This window comes from Rhinatrema bivittatum, chromosome 6 (genome assembly GCF_901001135.1).
Source record: "Rhinatrema bivittatum chromosome 6, aRhiBiv1.1, whole genome shotgun sequence".
NCBI classification, from domain to species: Eukaryota; Metazoa; Chordata; class Amphibia; order Gymnophiona; family Rhinatrematidae; genus Rhinatrema; species Rhinatrema bivittatum.
Genome location: NC_042620.1, coordinates 124301020 through 124326760, shown reverse-complemented (window position 1 = coordinate 124326760; position 25741 = coordinate 124301020). Strand labels below are relative to the sequence as shown.

General features: G+C 39.3%; 1 protein-coding gene across 6 annotated transcripts in view; it reads left to right on the top strand.

The window, feature by feature from the left end:
* The window catches only part of SESTD1 (SEC14 and spectrin domain containing 1), a 283107-nt gene extending 258490 nt beyond the window's left edge, over positions 1–24617 (top strand). For 4 of the 6 annotated variants that reach the window (XM_029605904.1, XM_029605903.1, XM_029605905.1 and 1 more), the window contains exons 15-18: positions 1777–1899; positions 11419–11610; positions 19939–20060; positions 23881–24617. In XM_029605904.1, coding sequence (XP_029461764.1) covers positions 1777–1899; positions 11419–11610; positions 19939–20060; positions 23881–24010 — 567 coding nt within the window. In that variant the 3' untranslated portion in view covers positions 24011–24617. The remainder of the gene's footprint in view (positions 1–1776; positions 1900–11418; positions 11611–19938; positions 20061–23880) is intronic. The other 2 variants (XM_029605907.1, XM_029605908.1) reach the window with 2 other exon arrangements.
* The last annotated feature ends 1124 nt before the right edge of the window (positions 24618–25741 follow it).

The window sequence follows — 25741 nt, the reverse complement described above, 5'->3', positions numbered from 1 at the left end:
CAATGACTTCCGGGTATCGGACCATCTCTTCGTCCTTTGGAGTGGTCCCAACCGCGGTAAACAGGCTTCTAAGACCACGATTACGCGGTGGTTGAAGGAAGCCATTTCCTCGGCGTATCTTTGTCAAGGTTGTCCGCTTCCTGAGGGTCTGAAGGCCCATTCTCTGCGTTCTCAGGCTACTTCGTGGGCGGAGAGTCAATCTGTCTCCCCGCAGGAGATTTGCAGGGCCGCCATTTGGACGTCGCTGCACACTTTTGCTCGGCACTACCGTCTGGATGTACACGCTCCGGTGTTCGGTTCCCTTGGGCGGCAAGTGCTTCGAGCGGGACTGTCTCGGTCCCACCCAGTTTAGGGAAGCTTTGGTACATCCCACTGTCTGGACTTATCCGGGTACGTACAGGAAAGGAAAATTAGTTCTTACCTGTTAATTTTCGTTCCTGTAGTACCACGGATCAGTCCAGATGCCCTTCCCTGTCTGTCTTCTGTCCTCTCGAAGCTTGTTTTCTTGCAGGTCTGCAGATTTCCATATATTTCTTTGTGCAAGATTACTGAGCAATTACACCGGAAGCCTTGGTCGTTTTCTTATACCAAGTTGATGCAAGAGCGTATAGGTATACCATGTTTTCTACATTATTCTATATTTGCTCCGTTGAGCTTTACAGTTACTTGCTTGATCCTATTCTTGGGTTTGTTGTTTTATGCTTTGACATACGTTATACTGAAGGGGTAGAGGATAGGCTCTGTCCTGATGGTAGGGCATCCTTCAAGTTTTAATCTGTCTCCACATGCTGGAAAGGAGGTTCAACCCACTGTCTGGACTGATCCGTGGTACTACAGGATCGAAGGTAAGAACTAATTTTCCTTTATGGCTGTTACATGTATACTTCCTTTCAGACCAGAGTGCAGCATTGGAAAAAGATCTGGAGGTAGATGGATTTTATTTTCTAGACAAAAGGAGAATACTTGACAAGCAAAATGAAAATAGAAACTGCTCTGAGAAAATGAGGGAAAACAGGATGACTCCCTTCATGGCTGTATTAATGAAGGCACAGATATGGCAAAGGAGTAATGACCGAGGCTTTGTTGAAGATGATAAACAGAAAAAGATACCATCCTCACTGCTTGCTTTTCTTCTGTCTAAAGGGCCAGCACATTTAAAAATATATTCAAATGATACAAATAAGGAGATGTCAGTAGATTATTGCATATTTTATCTTAAGCTACTTAGAATTTTCAAGGTTATATTTAGGTAGGTGGTATTTTGACAGATAGCAAGTTGTCAGAGAAAATGTACAATTTTTGTTTTGATATTATTGCCCTTTGTCTTTGCTATAATCATATGGCGGTGATTTTCAAATGCATTTATGTATATATATAAATGAGCTTTTTGAAAATTTCATCTGGGGCTTTACATACAAAGTATGCACGTAAACGATTTTGCATGTACATTTACATGTACTTGAAAGAAGTGTTCCCCAGGGCGCTGTTGGTATGGGGAAACCATTTACGTGCATTCTTTGATTTTTGAAAGTTTGCATGGAAATGTATGTGTACACATGCCTGTCCCAAGTGGGCATAAATGCATGCGTGTATGCTACGCGGGGTACATACATAACCACAAAATTTCAAAGCAGACTTGCATGAATAAGTCCACTTAGAAAATTAGAACTGAAGTCCGCGAATATTATACACTTCAGGCCCTACACAGGCTATTATGAAATTACCCTCTTAGTTTGAAAGAACCCTGAATGTGCCTTTGCTTTCCTGTTTCTAAAGGCAGTAGAATGGTTAAATGAATTGCTGGATGCTTTGCTGAAGACCCACATAAGATTGGGAGATGATGTTCAAGAAACTAAGATTTTGTTAGAAAAACATAGAAAGTTTGTTGATGTTGCACAGGTAAGACATTGTTTCAATATTTTGAAGGCACAACTCCCTCTTAGTGTTGTCTGATTCTAGACTGTTTTTCAGCCACATCTTGGCACTTATTAAATTCTGCAGTGGGGGTAAGCCACAGTCAGGTCAACACAAGCCTAATGCACAGATTTACTTGCACTAGGATACACTTTTGGGCGCACAAGACTAGCATCTGATGAAGTAAAGAGATAGCACACCCAAAATGCGCGCCCTAACCAATGTTTACCTGATGTAATTCCATGTAGATGAAGACATTGGCTATTATCGTCTGATTCAGAAAAGCATGTCCAAAGGTTGGGCACCCAACACACACTTTTTAATGTGGGGAATTTAACTCCAAATTCTGAGAAACTCATGAGAAACTTTAAAAATGTGGTCCTGTGTTGTGATAAATGTGTTCTCCTCCTTAGTATCATCATAACTATATATGTATATTGTGACGATGAAAAAGAAGTGCACGTTTCTTATTTGCATGACTTAGACGCCCGTAGCAATGGGTGCCTGCTATAATAAACTTCAGCACCTCAGCAAAATTACCAAAAAGAAGTCAAAATGGACGCTCATATTGAGCATCTGATGCAGTGTACTCCTCTGAGTGCTACAGAGGCTACAGACTCTCACAATTCCTCCTCTGCGTGCCCTTTTTTGCACTGCCCCAATTTCCCTCTCATCTAAATGCTTCATCTGGTGCCCAGGGAATGTGGCTGCATGTGTGTTAGGACAATAGGCTTTCAATAAGAGCGCCTGTTAGGAGCATGCATCTTACTGCATCAGCTCCAGAGATAGTTATACAATGGTGCCAGTACTAATCGCTGCCGCTATCCACAGGTGAAATGGAGCAGAGTGTTGCAATGTTCCATCACAGATTGGATACTCCTAAGGGGGTAGAAAAAAATGAGACATAATCTAAGAGAACCTGAGGATTGGTCAAGAGCTTGGCAATTAAGATTCAGTGCAAAAAAACAGCAGAATCATATATTTAGGATAAAGAAATTAGAGGGAGATTTATAGCATGCGAAGTGTGATACTGATATGCGTTAACCTGGAGAGACCTTAGGGTGATCATATCTAAGTTACAAAAATGATAGAAAGTCTTCACACCCCTGTACATGTTTCACTTTCTGCTGTCTAAATAAAGCAAATCAAAATACATTAAAGTAGAAGTTTGTTTCAATGATCTAAGCAACATACTCTACGCTTTCATTGTGAAAAAGTAATTATAGAAATAATCCAAAAGTAATTGAGAATAAAAATCTAAAAAGTCTTGATTGCATAAATTTTCACACTCTGTCATAGAAAACCCAATTTCACTTCAATTCAAAAGAGTGCCATAAGATCCATAATAAGTTAAATAGAGCTCAGCAGTAGAACTGATTCAAATACTCCTGGAAGAAGAGTCAAACTGTTCCTGTTGTATGAAATAAATTTGCAGCAAAGGTCAAAATGTGCTGAACAAGGAGCTGCTGAAAGAACTCTGGGTCAAAAGTACAGATTAGAGTAAGACTATGAGAAAATGTCATGTGTTTGAATGTCCCTTGGGGCACTGTCAAGTCCACTATTGTAATGTGGAAAGAATTTGGTATCACCAGGACTCTTCTGTGATCAGGCCATCTTTCCAAAGTCAGTAATCATGGGTTAAGGAAACTGTTGCAGAAAGTCACTGTAAGGCCTAAAATTACTTTAAAAGAACCACAGAGTTCTCTGGCTGAGACTGGTGACATTTTTGACTCCTATAAAAATTTCAAGATTACTCCACTTGTATGGAATGGTGGCAAGAAGACAGCCACTGCAGAAATAAAGTTGTATGTATATTTATTTATTTATTTATTTATTTAAGGTTTTTATATACCGGCAATCATGAGAACATATCTTGCTGGTTTACATGAAACGGGAGTGCATTAAATACATCAAACTAGAACTGTGGTGACCGAAGGAACAGTTACAATTAACAAGGGTCGCAGAACTTGGAGAGGAAGGAAGAGATAGGAAAGAATAAATGGTTAGACAATATACAAATTAAATTAAATACTATGTACAAATGGCATGGTTAATGGCTGAATGTTTTGAGGAGTCCTTGGATTGTGTCCTTGGATTGTATGATATGCCACATAGAATTTGCAAAGAAGCACTTGGGGGACCATGCACAAATATGGGAGAAAGTTTTGTGGTCTGGTGAGACCAATGTGGAACCTTTTGGTTTCAATGCTAAGCAATATATTTGGCATAAAACAAACAGCATGCTAATACCATCCTTCCAGTAAAGCATGCGAGTAGGAAGCTATATGTTATTGGATGCTTTGCAACAGTGGAGACAGGGAGGCTTGTGGATGATGCAAAGTAAAGGCATATCCTGGAGGAAAACCCATTCCAATCTGCCATAGTCCTGCGACTGGGGAGAAGATTCACCTTTCAGCAGGACAGTGATCTTAAGCAAAAAACAAAAACATTGAAGTGGCTGAGCGAGAAGAAAGTAAATGTCCTTGAGTAGCCCAGTCAAAGCTCAGACCGCAGTCCACAGACAATCCCAAGCCGGCCTGAAAGTTTGAGCTCTTCTGCCAAGAAGAATGGGAAAAACTGCACCATTGTGGTGCAGTTTTTCCCATTCTTATCCTAAACAGCTCATGGCTGTGGCAGAAGGGGCTTCCACCAAGTATTGAGTCAAAGGATGTGAAAATTAATGCATTCAAGACTCTGTGGGTTTTTTTTCTTATTCTTAATTACTTTTGGAATATTTCTATAATTGTGTTTTCACAATTAAAGCATATGGTATATTGTTCAGTTCAGTGAAACAAACTCCTACTATAATGCCTTTTGATTTGTATTTTTTAGCAGAATGTGAACAATGGACAAGTGTGTGAAAACTTTTTTGCAGGGACTGTGTGGCAGTGGCTAGAGGCACAGGGATTCTAGGATGCCTAGAAAGAGACATAACGAGCAGAAGAAAGGAGGTGGTCATGTCTCAGTACAGGTCAATGGTGAGACTTCATCTGGGATATTGTGTCCATCTCTGGAGTCTGTATCTCTAAAAGGATATAGAAAAGGTAGAGGTGGTCCAGAAAAAGGCTACCAAAATGTTGCAGGGTCTTTACCAGAGGTTCAACTGGTGGACCTCCAGCCAGTCAGATTTTCAGGATATCCACAATTAATATGCATGAGATAAATTTGAATGCAATGGAGGCAGTGCATGCAAAACTATCTCATGCAAATTCATTCCGAATATCTTGAAAACCCGGCTGGCTGGAGCTCCCCCAGGACAGGTTTGAGAACCTCTGATCTACATCAAAAGCCTCATGAGATTTCTTTGTGTATGATATTCTGCCTTTTCCTAAAGGTTGGCCCAAGGCGAATTACCTGAGACTTAAGGACCTAAATTTGTATACCCTAGAGAAGAGGAGAGGAAAGATGGGAGATATGACAGAGATGTTTAAATACCTCAAAGATAAAATAATGCACAAATAAGAAACATTTTTCTATAGGGAAGAACGCTCTAGAGCAAGGCCACAGCTTGAGGCTCTAGGGACAACATTACAAAACATCTTTTTTTTTTTTTTTTTTACGGAATGGGTAATAGGGCTTCCTAGTGGAGGTGGTGAAAACAAAAGCAATAACAGAATACAAGGAAGAATGGAATAAACACAGAGAATCCTTAAGTGTGAAGTGAGGGGAAAGATGGTGATCAACTGGAATCTATGGCATTGCAGCAGGATTGAAATTGGGCAGATTTAGATGGGTCTTACAGTCTTAATTTAACAGTTTTTATATCCTCTCTGAATTCCAACTTCTGTCCAGGGTGGACATAAATTGGAAGTTACAGGTTATAAAAACTGCCATGTTCTATGTTTCTGTGACGTGAAGGGATATCCGAAAATAAAATTTTAATTCTGTAAGATAAAGTATATTTAATGCTGCCACACTGGTGGTCACTTATCTAGTCGAGATACACTTCTCTCAAGTTTTTAAAATATCCCAAATTTCACACTCCATAAAGAGGTATTAAAACTATTGGGAAAAAATATTCTTATTTTTTGCCATTTATCATAAAAAGAGTACTTAGTTTTTGGGTACTTGCCAGGTTCTTATGGCCTGGATTGGCCACCTTTGGAAACAGGATGCTGGGCTTGATGGACCCTTGGTCTGACCCAGTATGGCATGTTCTTACCTCTTCATACTTCCAACTTTGCAATATATTCCCAATATATTCCAGTCTGTTAACTACTCGGGGGTTTTTGTTTTTATCTAGCTAAACAATTTCAAAATTATAAAACAGATTAATTTAGCAGATGCTAGCTGAAGCCAGCAGTGTTACAGGATTTGTACCAGCAGTGGTATCAGGAGTATTTACTTACCTAAAAGTGTCTTTATCTAATGGTAGTAGTTTAATATTCACACAACATATTACCACCTACCTTTTTTGGGAGTTCGTTGACCTATGGGAAAAAAACTGCCGATGGTTGGTCTCAATGTCCTAATGCTGTCTAGATGTGCCTGATGTTTTGGAGTATTCTAAAGCTTGGGAAAAGCTCTGTCTGGTCACGGAAGAGGTCATGTAACTACCAACATGACTATTACAATAGCTTTTTTAGATGCATATTTTACCCTTTATTGGGTGCAGCAGTTAAAGACTTAAATTTAAACTCTGGCCACACTCTTAGGTCAGTTTGTTTAATCTCATACGAAAAGCTCAACCATAGATAATAAAAACAGGGTATTTGTTTAAAGCAGTATCATGACACTGAACCTTACTTGAAAAGTATCCAGAATGAACATATGTATTTTACTTACTTAAGAGTCCAAATCATGGAAGTAAGATCACAAGTCAGGATTCATGCCCTGTCCTGGAGCATGCCAGCTACTCCCAAATATTCAAGTGACCAGGCAGACTTGCAAAAGAAACTTCTTTCATTTCCTAGTGTGTAGACAGATGGACTCAGGACCAGTGGGTTATGCTCCCCTGCCAGCAGATGGAGACAGAGCAAGCTGGCGTCACAGTATATATACTCCTACAATGACACCAGCCTGCCAGTATCCTCCATCTCCAGCAGATGGTGGTCGTGCATCTCCCTACTGGAGATTGCTTCAGATTTTAAAGCCCCATTCTCCTGCATGATACCAAATGGTCCCTCCCCCAGTTGAGAATTTCTGAGGTGATTTCCAATGTCCCTCAGATGTGTGTCTTGGTGCGATGGCAGGTTTATGCCAACGTGGACTTAGCTGATTATACAGCTTAGAGGCAGTGGGTGCCTTATGGAAATTGACCAGGTGGTAGCTTCAGACAGTAGATGACTATGCCAAAACGATGAAGAACTGGGAATGGACCCACATAGCGAGGAACAATCCGAAAGGAGAGTAGATGAATTAGAGGTGCTTGGTTGACAACCAGACCTTGTCTCCTGGCTTGAAGACTGGAGCCAGCGCAAGGAGCTCATAGTAGTACTTCTTAGCACGGTCTCACTTAATGAGCATGACCTTGGTCTGAAGCCACAGTCTATGGAAATATCAGCAGTGGTTAGCTGCTGGGGACGTCACTGAAACTTCAGTGGAAGTGGCGATGTTAGGGAACGTCCAAAACCACTTCAAAAATGACAGTCCAGTACATATAGCTGGATGAAAATTGATGATGTTGCCAGCAGATACAGACTGGGTAGTTACCAAGAGTATCTTCTTCGGGTCTTAATATGTGCTGTGGCTCATCAGGCACATCCTCCAAATGGAAAAGAGCGTAACAGAGATACTCTAAGGTATAGGATCCGTGAATACGGTATTGATGTTGAGCGCCTTCGAGCCACGGTGCACGTGGAAGGCTTATGAATATCAGCAGCAATGGAAAGGGCTGCTGGGGACATCATAGCATTCTTCAGTAGAAGTGGCGGTGTTGAGAAACGTCCAAAGCCCACTTCAAGTTGTATTGCAATAGTGGATCTTCTGAATTGGCGAGAGGACTCTTCAGATATTCCACTAGAGTTTGAGGAATAAGGTTGCCTCCTTTCCCCGAGTCCACCAGGGCAAGAGTCTGAACCGAACCAGTTCCACAGGTCAAAGAGACTGGGAAAGAATGCGGAGGAGAAGATGCGGTAAGGCTTTGGTACATCCCACTGGTCCTGAGTCCATCTGTCTACACACTAGGAAAGGAGAAATTGCTACTTACATGATAAATTCGTTTTCCTTAGTGTAGTCAGACAGATTCAGCTTCCTGCCTTCAGCTGATAAATGATTGTGTCAGTGGTCCTCCTGTGGGGCTGTATATTCTAGGGGATTACTGGTAAGTGTTCATCCAGTCCCTGGATTGGGGTACATTCATTCATTGCTTGAGTTCAGAGTTTCTTGTTTAAGTACTGTAATGGTTAGCTGTTTTTAATCGAGTTTTTAGCTAGTCTGTCCACTAAGTACCTCTTTCCAGTGGGAAAACTAACCATTCTGTTTCCTCCTACCTTTTAACCAGTTACTACAGTGTTTCTCCAAAAATAAGACTGGGTCTTATATTAATTTCTGCTCCAAAAGATGCATTAGGGCTTATTTTCAGGGGATGTCTTATTTTTTCATGTACAACAATCTACATTTATTCATGTACAAAAATCTTCCCTTCTCCCAGCCCCTGTGGGCCAATGGGAAGCCTCCTTTCTTCCTGCCCCCACTGCCCAATGGGAAGCCTTCTTTCATCCTGCCCCCACTGCCCAATGGGAAGCCTCCTTCATTCTGCCTGCCCCCGCACAGGCCAATTGGAAGCCTCCTCCCTTCTACCTGCCAGTGGGAGTAGAAAGAAGGGAGGGAAGCCTTTGATTGGCCAGTGAGGCAGGCATCGCATAACCCGGGGGTGGGGTGGGAGGAATGGCAGTGTCGAACCCTGACGAAGCAAGGCCACCACAGGAGCTCATCCCTGTGGCAGCGAAAAGGAGACCCGACCCCGACCAAGCAAGGCCGCCACAGGAGCTCATCCCCGTGGCGGCGAAAAGGAGACCCGACCTCGACCAAGCAGGGCCGCCACGGGAGCTCATCCCCGTGGCGGCGAAGAGGAAACCCTGACACCAACCAAGCAGGGCCGCCAGGGGAGCCCATTCCCGTGGCAGCAAAAACAAGGCCCGCCGGAGTAAAGCTGCAGCGGAACTGGAGCCCATCCCTGCAGCGAAGGAAGAAGAGGTTTCATGGTGAGAGCTGGTATGAATGGGTGCCTGGGTGAGTGCTTGGGTGTGTGGGTGCCTGGGTGAGAGCTGTGAGCGTGGGCATTTACCTCTCATCCAAAGGCGCCCCTTTGGTATTTACAAATAATTAATTATAATTTGTTATCATTTATTTAAGTATTAATGTCAATGATATTATTTATTTATATATAATTATATATTAATATATTTTTTTTTATTCTTTATTTATCAGTTTCATTATTTATACATCCATCAGATTATATAATTGAAATATCAATAATTAAATAAACATGTTACACACATTAAAGAAAAAAGAAAATCTATTAACTATCAATCAAATGGAGGGGTTTTAGTTCTAAATATTTTTATTTCATAATTCAATACGTCTGTCGTGTGTTGCAACGGATGTACTTAATGCGTCCGTCAGGCTCATGATCTTAACTGGGGCTTATTTTTGGGGTTGGGCTTATATTACAAGCATCCTGAAAAATCATGCTAGGGCTTATTTTCCGGTTAGGTCTTATTTTTGGGGAAACACGGTAATTAATATAAGACATCGCCTCCTAGTAATGACTTTTTAATTTCTTAAGGAGTCTCATGAGGGACTTCATCAAACACCTTTTGAAAAGCCAAATATCTAGTGTCAACTGGCTCACTTTTACCCACATGCTTATTCACACCTTGAAAGAATTCCAATTAGTAAGGCACAACTTTCCTTTTCTAAATCCATGCTGGCTCTTCCCCGGTAAACCATGACTTTATAGACTAAAGTTCCCCAAAGCCTCTATTTTAAAGCCATACTACTCTTGTCATTTTTCTTATGTAGTTTACAGCTTACCTGTTATGTATCTTTAGGTTCCTTTTCAATGTGCAAACCCCTGGTTCTGTCACAAATATATATCAAGTGAAGTTTGAGAGAATAGAAAATGATTTTTTTTAAAAAATGCTCCTTTAGAGGAAGATATTTCAAAACTGGTTGCATTAGTAGATATTTTAGAATGTAAAGGTTAACATATGATTTTCTTAACTATGATTCTATTTCTTTAGCTTTTATTGGCGAGTGAGTAGGATGCAGTCCAATAGACTGTGGCTGCTTTTGCTTGTTTACCAACGAGTCAATATTCAGTTTGTCCAGCTAAGTTTGGGACTTATTTTATTTATTTATTTTTATTTGTTTATTTTTCGAGTTTTATATACCGTCTTTCGATTTCGCCATCACAACAGTTTACAAAGTTTCGATGTTTAACAGAGTGTTCAAAAATTCATACACCTGTTAAATTCATATGCTTGTTAACATAGTTATCTTATTCATTATAAACATAGCTTGGTTGCAAATTGTGTAGGTTATCATACGTGTTTTGGATTGGGTCTGCATGTTTATGAGGACTGATAGAGAGGGAGGATGTAGAATAGAGTCATAGGTTGTTTTGATAGGCTTTGGTGAACATCCAAGTTTTTAGTTCTTTTTTGAATGTTTTTATATTATGTTGTGTTCTCAGTTCAGTTGGGAGGGAGTTCCATAGTTCAGGGCTTCCTAGGGATATGGCTCTCTTCAGACAAGACTTAGCCAGACAATCCCACGGGTTTGAAATTTTCTCCCACTCTGAATGCCTCCAACGAATCCAGTTAACTGTTTATTCGGATAAGTCAGAGACATTCTGGGGCAGAGTAAATTTAGCCAGCTAACTTATCTGACTAAGGGCCAGATATATTAAGAATTTTTTCCCATTTTGTGTCTATGGGAAAACCCTTGTGAATCAGGTACAAAGTCTGTTCATGCTGGAGAGCAATCCTAAAGTGATCTAGGTAAGTTTTTTCAGCTAACTAGGACTTCATCCAGTTTTAGCAGAGCACTAATAAGTTGCCCACTAGCCCCGCTGATGAATATTGACCTCCAACTGTTCAGAAAAAATTGTTAGAAAGAACTTTAGGGACTCGAGGGGGATTCTTTAAATCAGTGCTATATGATTAGAATTTAAAGTCATAAAACTATGTCAGCAATGACATGGGCAGTATTTTCTGTAAGCCTGTATTTTTTGGCTTCTTAGAATAAAAGTCTTTCTTTATCAAATATAGTGCATGAAAACCATGCATAAATAACATATTGATTAGGTTGCAATGTTTCTAGTAATTACATGAGGGTTTAATTCTTCTTAATTTTTCCCCATTAATAAGTTTAGTTAAAATTCAACCTTATTTTTTTTCTTATAAAACTTGTACATTATATTTGATTGTTGAGCAAGTTATTTTATACGACTGATTGTAGTAGTCATCATGGAACATGCTTTCTATATAAGTATTTTATTTCAGGTATTAGAAAGTTAATATGTCCTAATGCCAGCATTACTTTAAACTATTTTCCCAGAGCACTTATGATTATGGGAGACAGTTACTGCAGGCTACTGTTGTTTTGTGCCAGTCCCTGCGATGTACTTCCAGATCATCAGGGGACACACTTCCAAGACTGAACAGAGTATGGAAACAGTTTATGATTACTTCCGAAGAGAGGATTCATAGGTTGGACATGGCTATTGCATTTCATTCCTCTGCTGAAAAGGTCAGTTTCTTTTATTAAGAATATTTTCCTTCAACCCATTCTTTTTGTCGGCAAGTGAAATAAAAATATCTAAAAATAGATATTTGACTTGATTAGTGCTTGTTGTTCTGCATGTGTTAATATGTAATTGTTCTATCTATACATATACTAGCAGAATTACTATGGCTTTGTGTTGTATATTTGTGTATCTGTTAACTGTAGTATGTCGTGTATCTTTGCGTCTGCTATAGGATAGAGAGAATGTGTTTGCAGGGAGCATGTTCTGGGCTTGGCCAATTAAATTAGCATAAACGTTGGCAAGTTAAATGTAAGACATTGATAATACAGGCTAAGAGAGAATTTGAAAAGAAGTTGGCCGTAGAGGCAAAAACTCACAGTAAAAACTTTTAAAAATATATCCGAAGCAGAAAGCCTGTGAGGGAGTCAGTTGGACCGTTGGATGATCGAGGGGTTAAAGGGGCACTTAGAGAAGATAAGGCCATCGCGGAAAGATTAAATGATTTCTTTTCTTCGGTGTTTACTGAAGAGGATGTTGGGGAAGTACCCATACTAGAGAAGGTTTTCATGGATAATGATTCAGATGGACTGATTCAAATCACGGTGAACCTAGAAGATGTGGTAGACCTGATTGACAAACTGAAGAGTAGTAAACCACCTGGACCGGATGGTATACATCCCAGAGTTCTGAAGGAACTAAAAAATGAAATTTCAGACCTATTAGTAAAAATTTGTAACTTATCATTAAAATCATCCATTGTACCTGAAGACTGGAGGATAGCTAATGTAACCCCAATATTTAAAAAGGGCTCCAGGGGCGATCCGGGAAACTACAGACCGGTTAGCCTGACTTCAGTGCCAGGTAAAATAGTGGAAAGTGTTCTAAACATCAAAATCACAGAACATGTAGAAAGACATGGTTTAATGGAACAAAGTCAGCATGGCTTTAACCAAGGCAAGTCTTGCCTCACAAATCTGCTTCACTTTTTTGAAGGAGTTAATAAACATGTGGATAAAGATGAACCAGTAGATGTAGTATACTTGGATTTTCAGAAGGTGTTTGACAAAGTTCCTCATGAGAGGTTTCTAGGAAAAGTAAAAAGTCATGGGATAGGTGGCGATGTCCTTTCGTGGATTGCAAACTGGCTAAAAGATAGGAAACAGAGAGTAGGATTAAATGGGCAATTTTCTCAGTGGAAGGGAGTGCCTCAGGGATCTGTATTTGGATCCTTACTTTTTCAATATATTTATAAATGATCTGGAAAGAAATACAACGAGTGAGGTAATAAAATTTGCAGATAATACAAAATTGTTCAGAGTAGTTAAATCACAAGCAGATTGTGATAAATTGCAGGAAGACCTTGTGAGACTGAAAAATTGGGCATTAAAATGGCAGATGAAATTTAATGTGGATAAGTGCAAGGTGATGCATATAGGGAAAAATAACCCATGCTATAATTACACAATGTTAGGTTCCATATTAGGTGCTATAACCCAAGAAAGAGATCTAGGCATCATAGTGGATAACACATTGAAATTGTCGGTTCAGTGTGCTGCGGCAGTCAAAAAAGCAAACAGAATGTTGGGAATTATTAGAAAGGGAATGGTGAATAAAATGGAAAATGTTATAATGCCTCTGTATCGCTCCATGGTGAGACCGCACCTTGAATACTGTGTACAATTCTGGTTGCCGCATCTCAAAAAAGATATAATTGTGATGGAGAAAGTACAGAGAAGGGCTACCAAAATGATAAGGGGAATGGAACAGCTACCCTAAAGAAAGACTAAATAGGTTAGGACGTTTCAGCTTGGAGAAGAGACGGCTGAGGGGGGATATGATAGAGATGTTTAAAATCATGAGAGGTCTAGAACGGGTAGATGTGAATCGGTTATTTACTCTTTCGGATAATAGAAAGACTAGGGGGCACTCCATGAAGTTAGCATGTGGCACATTTAAAACTAATCGGAGAAAGTTCTTTTTTACTCAGCGCACAATTAAACTCAGGAAACTTTTGCCAGAGGATGTGGTTAGTGCAGTTAGTATAGCTGTGTTTTAAAAAAGGATTGGATAAGTTCTTGGAGGAGAAGTCCATTACCTGCTATTAAGTTGACTTAGAAAATAGCCACTGCTATTACTAGCAACGGTAACATGGAATAGACTTAGTTTTTGGGTACTTGCCAGGTTCTTATGGCCTGGATTGGCCACTGTTGGAAACAGGATGCTGGGCTTGATGGACCCTTGGTCTGACCCAGTATGGCATGTTCTTATGTTCTGGTGCCTCACAGACCAATCACTGTTAGTGTACTTCCACTGCTGATGCTGATTTGTTGGTGAGACTGACATCACAAACCGTTTAGCCAGGAACCCAGATGGCCACCTAATAAACCATGCAAAACCCTCTGCTATTTTATAGATATATATAGATAGATGTACACCTTAATTTTATTTTTTTTTTTTTTTAGTGATTCTGAAATTTTTAATATATTTTGATGAATGTCAAAATTTGTAATATACTTTGATAAATACATGTGAAGATTACCCACTCCAGACGTACCCCTAGATTCATCAAAATGCGATAACTCATAATGCCCGCACTAAGAAAAAGGGGCGTATTTATGAAAATTTTATAATTACCACACCACATGATAACATACCGCATCAGGAGTATCGCGTGGTGCGGTAACTCTTTGCAACCCACAATAATTCCTATTTCGCATCTCGCACTGAGAGAGAGAGCCTATCTATAAGGCCCTCATAGTAATTAAGTATTTATATCTCTATAGGAGGGCCAGCTAATAGCTCGAGGTGAGGTGTTGGTGGTGGTTTAGGGCCAGTTTTTCATGTAGAGTGAGATGTACAAACAGCACAGTACACCCCTATGAAGATTTGACATCATTTGGAGTGAGGAAAGTCTCACAAAGATGAAATTTTGTACTATGCTATCACAGTCTAGCTTGATGGTACCCTGTTATAGAGTCCTATCGCACAGCTTAACACCAGAAAAAAGGTGTAGTTATTTCTGGCGTTAAAACCATGCGATAGCATAACATTGCCCCATATTTCCATAAATCCCACCCAAACTCCTCCCTAATCCCACTCCTTCCCAAAATTTGCATTTGTGCCGTGCGCTAGCGTTATCACATGTTATGGCGTTAACGCGCATGTTAACACCATAACGCATTTTGATAAATGACCCTGTTTGAGAGATAGTGATGAAAGGAATTTCTAAATGAATGCTTTCCTGGTAGGACTTGAATAAAAGGGGACTTTTCAGCAGTTTTAACTGGCTAATTTCAGGTGTTAGCTGGTTAAAACTCTGCCTTTGAAAATCCCTCGCACTCTGTTCAGTATCTAAACTGAGCTACCTAAATTCAAAAGACAGCTAAATTTAGCCACTCCCAAAAATGGGCTGCTCCAGAGATTTTCCCAGTGCAGGCTCATTTTTAGCATTAACCCCGCTAAGTTAGGAAGCTAGTCTCAGCCACACAAATAGCAGACCCAAATCTAACCAGCTGAATTTTGACCTACTAGATTTAGGAGAATTTTCAGCCATAAACTGCTTTCTAAGAAGACATAGAATAAGCACAGAGGATCCTTAGCTGCAGAAAAGTAAAGAGAGTGGAAGAAGTAATGAGATCTAAGTATATCTGGGAGGCTGAAAGTACAGTAATAACTAGAACTAGAAGTCCTAGTGGCAATGCAGATGCTCATATAGCTGAGCCTACCTTGTAGACTGCAATTATACAATTAATTAGCAGCTGGGTCTGTCTGGCAATCTGTGGAAACAGGATGCTGGGCTTGATGGATCCCTTGGTCTGACCCAGCATGGCAATTTCTTATGTTCTTATGTAGACATCCTAGTAGAAATGCAGCCGCTCAAGTAGTCGAGTCTGTCTAGGAGGCTATATGCTCCTTGTGTTTACTGGTCAGTGTGGTGAGTTGGTGGCGGGACATCATACAATAAAGCCATAAGAACCTGGAAGGCCAGATATTCAAGTAACAACTGTCCTGATTTTGGTGACTGTTTGGATTTTTGTGATTGGATATAGGAGGAGATATGGTACAGGAGGCCTGAATATGAACTAAATAGAAGGTCTGACATGCTGAGCTACCCAGGCAGGTGGCAGTGTGGACAGGAATAACTGAGCATACTGGATGTGTCAGTTGGTCTTTTTCTGCTGCCATCTACTATGTTACCCTCACATTTGTGTTTGTTAACGATTATTATATTTTATGTATACCTGGTTCTCCTTGCTGTTTGACAGTGTCAATCCTAAGTTCACAATCAAATATTTTGCAAGATCCATAGACACTTCTTTTGTAGCATATTTTGATCACCTTGTATACTGGAAGTTATTTTTTTCAAAGATTTTTACATTTACATTTTTAATAGATGCTGTGCTTCTTCCGCACTCCAGTACTCCAATAATGTTTATTAACTTCTGTCTCATTAATGTCGAGGTTTCAGGGCCTTGATGACCTATATTTTCCCTTATATAAAATTCTGCCCAGCACGCTTCATGAATAAAGTATTTTGCTCTTAAGTTTCCATTTATGTATTCCCATTTTTCTTTTAGTACTTTTTTTTTTATTTGAGATGTAAATTCTCAACACATCTTTTCTATGTGTATTGTCTCTAGAATGTAATCATCTGTGCTTTTATTGCCATTAGAGTGTTTCCTTGTTTCTATGGTGTGATTGTTCATGGCCCTTTAACTGTTCTTAGATGAGTGGTGCTTTTCTAGGCTTACATACCAATACAGAAGCTGGTTTTGAGCTCAAAAGGGAATATGCCATATGAGCTTTAATTTATTTTAAATATTTATACCCCGCTAGATCCAACATTATCAGCAGCTTACAATGTAAACATCCATAAAAAAAATAAACATACAAAAAACAAGAATAAAAGCAAAGAGAAGAAGAAGAAAAAAAATTAAAAGTTAAAAGAATAAAATCAGATGATGACCTCTACGTTAACCTCAGTGCCTCAGAAAAAGGCACGCCTTAAGGTGCTTCCTAAAAGTTTTTACATGTGTTTCTTTCCTCAGAGCCTCTGATAATTTGTTCTACAAAGCTAGGTCCATTGTTGAAAACATTCGACAACAGGACTCCTGAAGTCTGGTTAGCCATGGGTTAACTATAGGAATATCCAAAAGCAATTTGTCTGCCGAATGAAGGGCCCTAGAAGGGCATTACATTTTTAAAAGTGAGCTGACACTGCCTCATTACTTAATTCTTTATATTCCAGCATCAAAACCTTGAAATGAATTCTCCAGATGAGAGGGAGCCAGTGTAAACTATATAATACTGGTGTGATGTGTTCAAAGCTTTACATAATTTTATTGCATGGATCTCCTTAATCTTTGCTTGAGTAAATCTGAAGCTAAAATCTTCCTTTGGTTTTCTAGAGTTTAGTTGGTTTCATGCCCTATATAGTTTCCAGCGACTACACAATTTTTGACCCACCTGGGCCCCTTTTTTTGTATCTGGATATTTTCTTTAAAAGTATGTTTAAGGAAAACCAACAAAGTAGTTAGATAGAGATATTTTACCTTGGCCTAGGTCAGTGTGTTTTCCAACCATTGTGCCATGACGCACTGGTGTGCCTTCAGACCTGATCAGGTGATCCACAAAAAAGTAATTACTGCCTGATGTTTAGATCCAGGCTAGCACCTGGGCTCTGCTCTCAGTATCTTGCAGCAACAAGAGATGCCAATGGTGGCTGTTAAACATGTAGGAGCATCATTCTGAGAACCTGTGTAATCATGCATGCCTCTTCTTCCTTGCATGAGCCCTGGAGTACAGTAATTAATAGCATGCAGGGCATGGATAGCTGGATCCTGCTTTGTGTAGCACACACACACTGCACACAGCACCACCTCCTCTTCCCTCCATCTGAGCCTCACCCTTTGAGTCCTAGCATCTGTCCTATCCCCAGGCTGAGTGAACTCTGAAGGATTGCTGGTGGTAAATACTTTTAAATAAATAGATGGGGAGAGCATGCACTGAGCACTGGATATGACTTTCTCTGAGTGTTAGGAGAAGCAGCAGCCAAGGTAACTAACTGAGCTGGCTGCCTCCACCACACCTACACCCTTATCCTGCACTTGTATATAGAGGGAGCTGGTCCATCTTGATGGATTTATGTGTGTCTCCAACTCTCTGCCCCTTCTCTCCCTTTAAAATTTGGAAGAGATATGAGTGGGATTTTTATTGCTTCTCTAGCTCTTCTGTTGACCATATGAGTCCTCTCCTTGCCTGCATTAACTGCTCCATGGAGACTGGTGTGCCACACAACATTTTTATTAAAGTAAGTGTGCCTTGGGCTTGGAATGGTTTGAAACACTGTTCTAGATAAGATGCAGTACATTGTCCACTTGCGGACAATGTACTGCAAATGGAACAGAAGTTCTCTGTTTTAAGTTAGGAGTACAATTTGCAAATCTGTTTGCATTTTGTTGAACCATTTCTTAATAGAATTAACAATGATATAATAAAGGCGCTAAACTCCCAATTTAAAAAGATGCTAAATGGGTGCTTGTTTGCATAGTCCAGAGCTGTAAGTGAATAGTTTCAAGATATAAATTGTTCAGAGTTTAGAATTAAGATATCTTGTCTGTATTCTAAATAGTTAATAACTGGACTAGCTGCTTCCATGTTGCATAATGGGACATACGTTCTTTGTAAGAGTATATCCATTGGGTCAAGTATCTGCATCAGTTTAAGTTCACATGCTACTGTTTGAGTCTTTTCAGACACTTTAGGACATTCTTCAGTTTGCTAATCCTCCTTAGTGTGAATCCATAGAAAATACTGTTAGAGAAAGGATACTTGCTTAACTGTAATGGTTATTCTCTGAATGTAGTATTTTCATGAATGTCAGAATATACTACCATTGTGGAGTATCTCACCTAAAAATAAAAGTACAAAATAAATCAAAACTTGTCACTAGAATAAAGAGACTCTCATATCAAAGAAATTAAACTTTTTAAGGAGCAATAATAATTCTTCCCATACAGGCTAATAATTTACTCCTAAGAGAAGAATTATAGCTCTATATTTTAATCATTGGTCTGAACGTTCTTATTCATTATTCTATGTCAAAATGACTTTACAATTCTTAGAAAAAAATGTTTGCAGTTAAAAAAACAGAGCACTTATATACACCACTGGAAGGTCAATCTGCTGGAAAATCCCTTTGAAATATATCAATTTAAAAGGAATCAGTGACTATCCTTGTTATAAATGCCAACTTGAAAAGAAATTGTCAGCCCGACATAGGCAGTGTTTTGCGGATCCTTCTTCAGAGCAACATGTTGTTCACATAATCAGTACATATTCCTCAAATCACCATGTTCAAGCAAGATGTATCAAGTTCTACGGATATCGGTATAAAAGAGATGTTAAATAAATCAATAAATAAATAAATAAACAAACAAACAAACAACAAAACTTTTGTCACACCATCTTCCAAATATTCTTGCCAGACAAATTTTGTAACAGAGCGTGCCTCAACTGCCAATGTGTTCTTACTCCAGAGAGGAAAACTGCTTCATGTAAGAGGCCATTTTATGTAGACCAGCTGATCACCGCTGGCCAATCATTAAGCATATATTTAAAAACACTTATGGAAATCTTCTTTGATCAGCTGGTGGCATATTTTGAAGTATTTGAGCTTACCATCTGATATGGCTTCTGTTTAGTTTGTATGTGTTAGGTTGTGTGGCTTCATGAAAATACTAATTGCCTTTCATTCAGGTTTTGCACACCCCCTCCATGCCAGATCTAGTTTCTCATAGGTTGAAAAAGAACCAGCAGAGCAAACTTGCATGCTGAGCATTGGTGCTCTGCCTTGAGCATAGCAGTGTTCCAAGCTTTAGAACTCTCACATTAAGGAAACCTCTCCCAAATGCCATTTGACAGGAAACATGACCAATCGGTGTCATGAAACTAAGTATTTACAAATAAGTAACTGTCCTTTTTTGCATGTCACACTGCTGCTTGTTTCATATCTTACTTTTGTTCTGTTTCTCTTGGATTTTTTATATAAGCCAATTGTATTAGGTTTTGTGATTTATAGCTCTTAAGCATAAATAAAAGCATTAGTACTTGGCACTGGCATCTTCATATAATCAGTGCCAAGGGGCTAATCATTAACTTTCATTTCTATATTACATAAACCAACTTTCCCAGGTACGGATTGATCTTTTATCACTGTATACAAAGGAGATGCTGAGGGAAAGAGTTTAATGTGCCAGATAATGGTATTCAAGAAGTTTGGTACTATTCACAGTCTGCCTTGGTTTATATTGTTCTGCTGTTTATTACAGATTTTGCAAGATTGCCCAGAACAGCCTGAAACTATTACTGAAATGGAACAATTTGATGAAGTTGAAGCAGTTGGGAAATCACTTCTAGATAGACTAACCATACCTGTACTTTATCCTGATGGGTATACTATTCATTATTTCTAATATAATTTTAATATGCATTTTGGTCACTGTTTTATTATAGTTAATTTTTATGTTGTGTTTTAAAGTAAACCACCTTAGAATTAATAGCATTCTTTTAAAGTAATGTGCTTTATTTAAATGGGTTTGAAAGGTGACAATTTCTATGGAGAAAATCTATTCAAATAAATAAAATAAAGGCAGGATTTGGTATAGTCGCCTGCTATTCAAGGATTACAGATAGTCACCTGAGACAAATTTGTGTTATCTAAAGCAGTGGTTCTCAACCTTTTTTCTGTCGGGACACACCTGTTAGATGGTCCTCACATACGAGACACACTAAACACATGACAGTCACAGGGCTAACCCCACTCTCATCCCTGACCCTCAGTAATGGGTAAAAAGCAGAACTAGAACATTCCCTGTACAACTCACCATACAAAAAAAATATTCTGGTGTTATCTCAATAACAGCAACACAAAATCCCTCTACTACCAGACGCAATAGGCCTACTTATAAAAAGACAGCAGTTCACCACCAATGCATGTCCAATTGAGTAAACACAACAAATAAAATGAGGTATTTTATGTGCCTACATGCTAGTTAAATATCTCACCTCTGTCATACACACAAGATTGACCTTCTCCAAATACAGAAAGACCACAGATTATAAATATGGAGACAAACTGGAATAAAAACCCAAAAAAAGCCACTCCGCATGCAGAGCAAACCTGGAGAAATGGAAGCCGAGATATAGCACCTAACAAAGTCCCAGGATCTGCAGTAATGCACACAAACTAATCTGCACAAAGTTACACCTGCATTATGGGAAGCACTCAAATGGAACAACCCTACCTATAAAAAAAAAAAAGGCAACACTACAAATATTAAACCAGGCCCTAAACTAACTACTAACTCCACTTCGTCCACATTTATCCTCCAGACCCATCAGAAATGCCTACAAAGGCACACTAGTCGCAGCTCCAGTTAAATCAACACTAAGAAAAAGAGCACTCTCATCTGCGGGACCCCATCAATGGAATGATCTCCCACCAGACCTACGCCTCGAACCCAGTCTACCAGAGTTCAAGAAAAGGTTAAAAACCTGGCTCTTTAGGCAGGCTTTCCAATTACCAGAGTGTAACTAAGCTCCTCCTCCTGACTCTCAGATCCTTCAGATCCTTTCATTATATTCTGGTATAATATTATATTCTGGTATAATGTTTTGTAGCCCGGTTGTTGCTACTAAAGTTCATTGTAAAAAGTTGAACACACGCTCTGTTTAATATCAATTGTTAACTATTATGGTTCTATGTTTCTTGTAATAAGCCCAGGGTGGAACATCCCATCCAGGGTATCTTATTGTTTAATGTAAACCGGACTGATTTGTATTGTATACAGGAATTCCGGTATATAAAAATTAAAAATAAATAAATAAACACCAATACACCTCCCATTAGGAAAACAGAAAAAAGCCAAGGTGTTATAGATTCCCACACAGAAATAATTGTAAAACTATATGAAAAAATGTTTCAAAACAGCTGATGAACAGAACATCATCTAACAATTAAAAACTCTTAAAAAGTATTAAAAATTCTTCAAACACCAATAACATACTTCAAAACAGCAGAGACATCACATACTACCCAATAATTAAAATGGCAGTCAATCAAGAAAAATTAACCTAAAAAGCCACCAACTCCTACTCCTACCCAACTCCTACCGCAACCAGTCTCTTCTCTCTCTCTCTCACACACACACACACGCACACACATACCGGTCATCTCCCAGACCACTCTTTCTCACACATACACACGTCACCTCTCTGACCAATCTCTCTCAATCACACAATGCTCTCGCTCTCTCTTACTTACACACATGCTCTCTCTATTTCACTTACAAACAGGCTCAATCACACACATGCCCCCTCTCTCACAGCTACAGCCAGCCAAAAACATGCTCCATCTCTCTCTCGCGCACACACACACACACACACACACACTGACACACAAGCACCCTCACATACATGCCACACGCACACAGAAGCACCCTCCCTGTCTCATATACACACTACACAGAAGCACCCTTCCTGTCCCACATACACACCACACACACAGAAGCACCCTCCCTTTCTCACATACCACACACACACAGAAGCACCCTCCCTTTCTCACATACCACACACACACAGAAGCACCCTCCTTTTCTCACATACCACATACACACAGAAGCACCCTCCTTTTCTCACATACCACACGCACACAGAAGCACCCTTCCTGTTTCATATACATGCCACACACACACATAGAAGCACCCTTCCTGTCTCATATACATGCCACACACACACAGAAGCACCCTTCTTGTCCCACATACACACCACACACACAGAAGCACCCTCCCTTTCTCACATACCACACACACACACAAGCGCCCTCCCTTTCTCACATATTCACCACGCACACTGAAGCACCATTCCTTTCTCACATACACACACATAAAGGCCCCCAGCTGAATAGCTGGTCATCAGCCCGCCGGCCTGGTCTCCCCCGGTGGCACCGGTCTTCCTTTCTTCGGCCCCACCGGCCTGGTCTCCGGTGGCGGCTAGCAGCGCCGGTCTTCTTTTCTTCAGCCCCACCGTCCTGGTCTCTGGTGGCGGCTAGCAGCGCCGGTCTTCCTTTCTTCGGCCCCGCCGTCCTGATCTCCGGTGGTGACTAGCAGCACTGGTCTTCTTTTCTTCGGCCCTGCCAGCCTGGTCTCCAGGATCAGCGGCATCAGTCTTCCTTTCTTCAGGCCCCGCCGGCCTGGTCTCTGCTGGCGGCGGCACCAGTATTCCTTTCTTCGGCCCCCGCCAGCTGCCGAGTAGCACGCGACACACCTGCCGGTGTATGGTGACACACTGGTTGAGAATCACTGGTCTAGAAGCTTGTTATGATGAGAAAAATGCATTCTTTTGTATTACTAGCATTAATACCCCCATTGGAAAGACTCAAAATAGTTTTGGAAAGCTCGCTATCTCATGAGTGAACAACAATAAATATTTCATCTAATAAACATCAGTTTTGCATTTTTATGTCATGTGAGTGGACATTTTGACTTTATCTGTAGTTTTTAAACCAAAAGCCACAACAATGCTTAGGTCTTTAAAAAAAAAAAAAAAAAAAAGAAGTTGTGATTATTGTAACATAAAATGTAATTGTAATCAAATGGATTGAGTGATGGAACATTTAATTCAGTGCATCATGTTTGAGCTTTTATAAGTTAGTGTTACTCTAACGTAGAGAGCTTATCTTAAGTGATGTTACATCCCATTCCATGTAACAGAACTCTGTTGGTCTTAAGTGCAGTCATACAGGTTAAAAAAAAAAAGAAACGGAAACTAAGTGTCCGCATATAGACATACTACTGCATAAACCTTTGTCCAAGTTAAGTTTTTATTTTATTTTGGTTTTATTTTACATTTTATTTGTAAATTATGAAACTGTTAGGATGTTGCTTTTTTAATTTTATAGTATTAAGATGAAGTTTTTGTTTATAGAACTTTATATGTTAATTTGTAAACCGTTTAGATTTATTTCTTTTTGTTAAATCACAGTGTAGTATATAAAATAATGATTATTTCAAAGTTTAAAAAAATCTTTTGCTTAGCTACTCAGTAGCAAGACTCTCCTTCTGTATGCAGTTATGCTCATGATTTTATTTCCAACTGAAAAGCTTGTGAAAGGGAACATTATCCTTGAAGCACAGATGATATGCTTTTACATCTTTGCTAGATTATTCTTTTTGCATCTGTCTGAAAATTGTTTCCTTTGCATTCCATTCTAGAACTGAACAATATTTTGGGAGCCCAAGTGACATGGCTTCAACAGCAGAACATATCAGGGAGAGAATGAAGCTGGTTAACCTGAAAAAGCAACAGCTGAGAGACCCTGAGTCCACAACCACTGAGAGCTAATACATGAGACACTTATCCGTCCGCTAGTAATAAGACTGTATTTCGTAACCCAGCATGTCGTCTGCATATTACATTTGACAAACTGCATTAAAATGCATTCCACTGCCATTGTAGAAGCCACATCTTTTCAAATTATGCATCACTCTTCTCATCATAACACTACACATGAACCAAGCCATAATTATTATGTGTTATAAAACTGTACACTCAAAATATCATATGAGAAGGAACTGTAAACATTGCACTAAAAATTTCTTTTAAAGCTTTACCTGATCTGCCAGTTGCTTCTTAGATAAACAGCTAAGACAAGCTTTGAATGGTGCTATAAAAAGTGCAGAAGTTCCATATACAATATCGTTCCTGTTTGTACCTGTGTGAAGTAGTATCTTTAGACTGTTGGTTAATTACCAGCTTGTAGAAAGTAGTGTCTTCCCTATACTTTTGCCTTGGTCTCAAATACCTTTAAAGTCATTTTATCATGCCAGTATGCAACCTGCCCATCAAGTATTTCATATATCTAAAGTGTGAAGCAGATGTTTTCTTACTTGTATTGATAATATATTTAAAACTGGTTGTGCTGAATAAATCCATCTTTTTTTAAATTGTCTTAATTTTGTCATCCCTACCGTTTCCGTGGCTGTGAAGGTTTCAGAAAAGTTGAAGGTTTAAAGAGTAGAATTAATTTGGTTAAAAAATATTTTCTTTCCTGTGTTAGAAATAATAAAAGTAAGCTTTATGCTTGGCTATTTTAAATTGCTCAAAACAGTTTTAGAACAGTATAATTTTTGTGGGGCTAGTCTGAAACTTTGCAGAAGCTTTCTATTTTTTTGTAATTACTAATCTGTAAATCAGCAAAAAATCACTTTGTTACTCTTTTACATCTTATAATTATATATATATAGTCCTAAGATTTAACAGACATTCACATTTCATGGAATATGAAGCATTAATATTATTGCCAACATGAAATTATTAATAATTGATATATAAAGAAAGGAACTGGTCTCATGACTTCGCTATAGCAATAAGGTGCAAGAGGACTTGGCTTTCGTGTTCAGGACAGGTAATGTGCAGGTATATCTCAAGAGACAATGTGCTGTTCTTCCATGGCAGGGGGATAGATGAATTCTATTACATTAAGAGAAATGGAGTCATCTGGATAGGGGCTGGGGAAACTAGGTGAAATGTAAAAAAAAAAAAAAAGAAAGAAATGCCTTTCAGCCTCCATATTTGACCCACAAGGGGGGGGGGGGGGGTAGCATCTACAGTACCTGAATGTAATCTGCTTTGAAATGCCAAAAAGCAGAATATAAATAAAATAAACACCTTATTTCAAACCTGGCATATTTTCATTTCAAAGGATGGCCCTGTGTTTACCACCTCTTACATTGTCTTAGTATCCATGCGCCAGGGGTTTAATTTCCAGAATAGTGGGGGTAAGGAGAAATTTATTAGCAGGTATCAAAAGCAGCAGGCTCTATGCATTTTCTAGTTTCAGTATTTTTGCAGGATGTCTCCACATTTCCACTTGGTCAAGAATCTGTCTTTTCAGCAAGAGTTACAAATTTTGTCTTCCATGGTATGCTAGTCATGGATTCAGATTAGTCAAACCAAGGATCATTGGCTTTAAGGTCAGTAGCCCCCAATTTTTTTAATAAATTGGACATTACGTAAAGGTGAGAATCCATGTGAGACTTCCAGTAACACTTGGCAATCTTGTATGGATTTTCA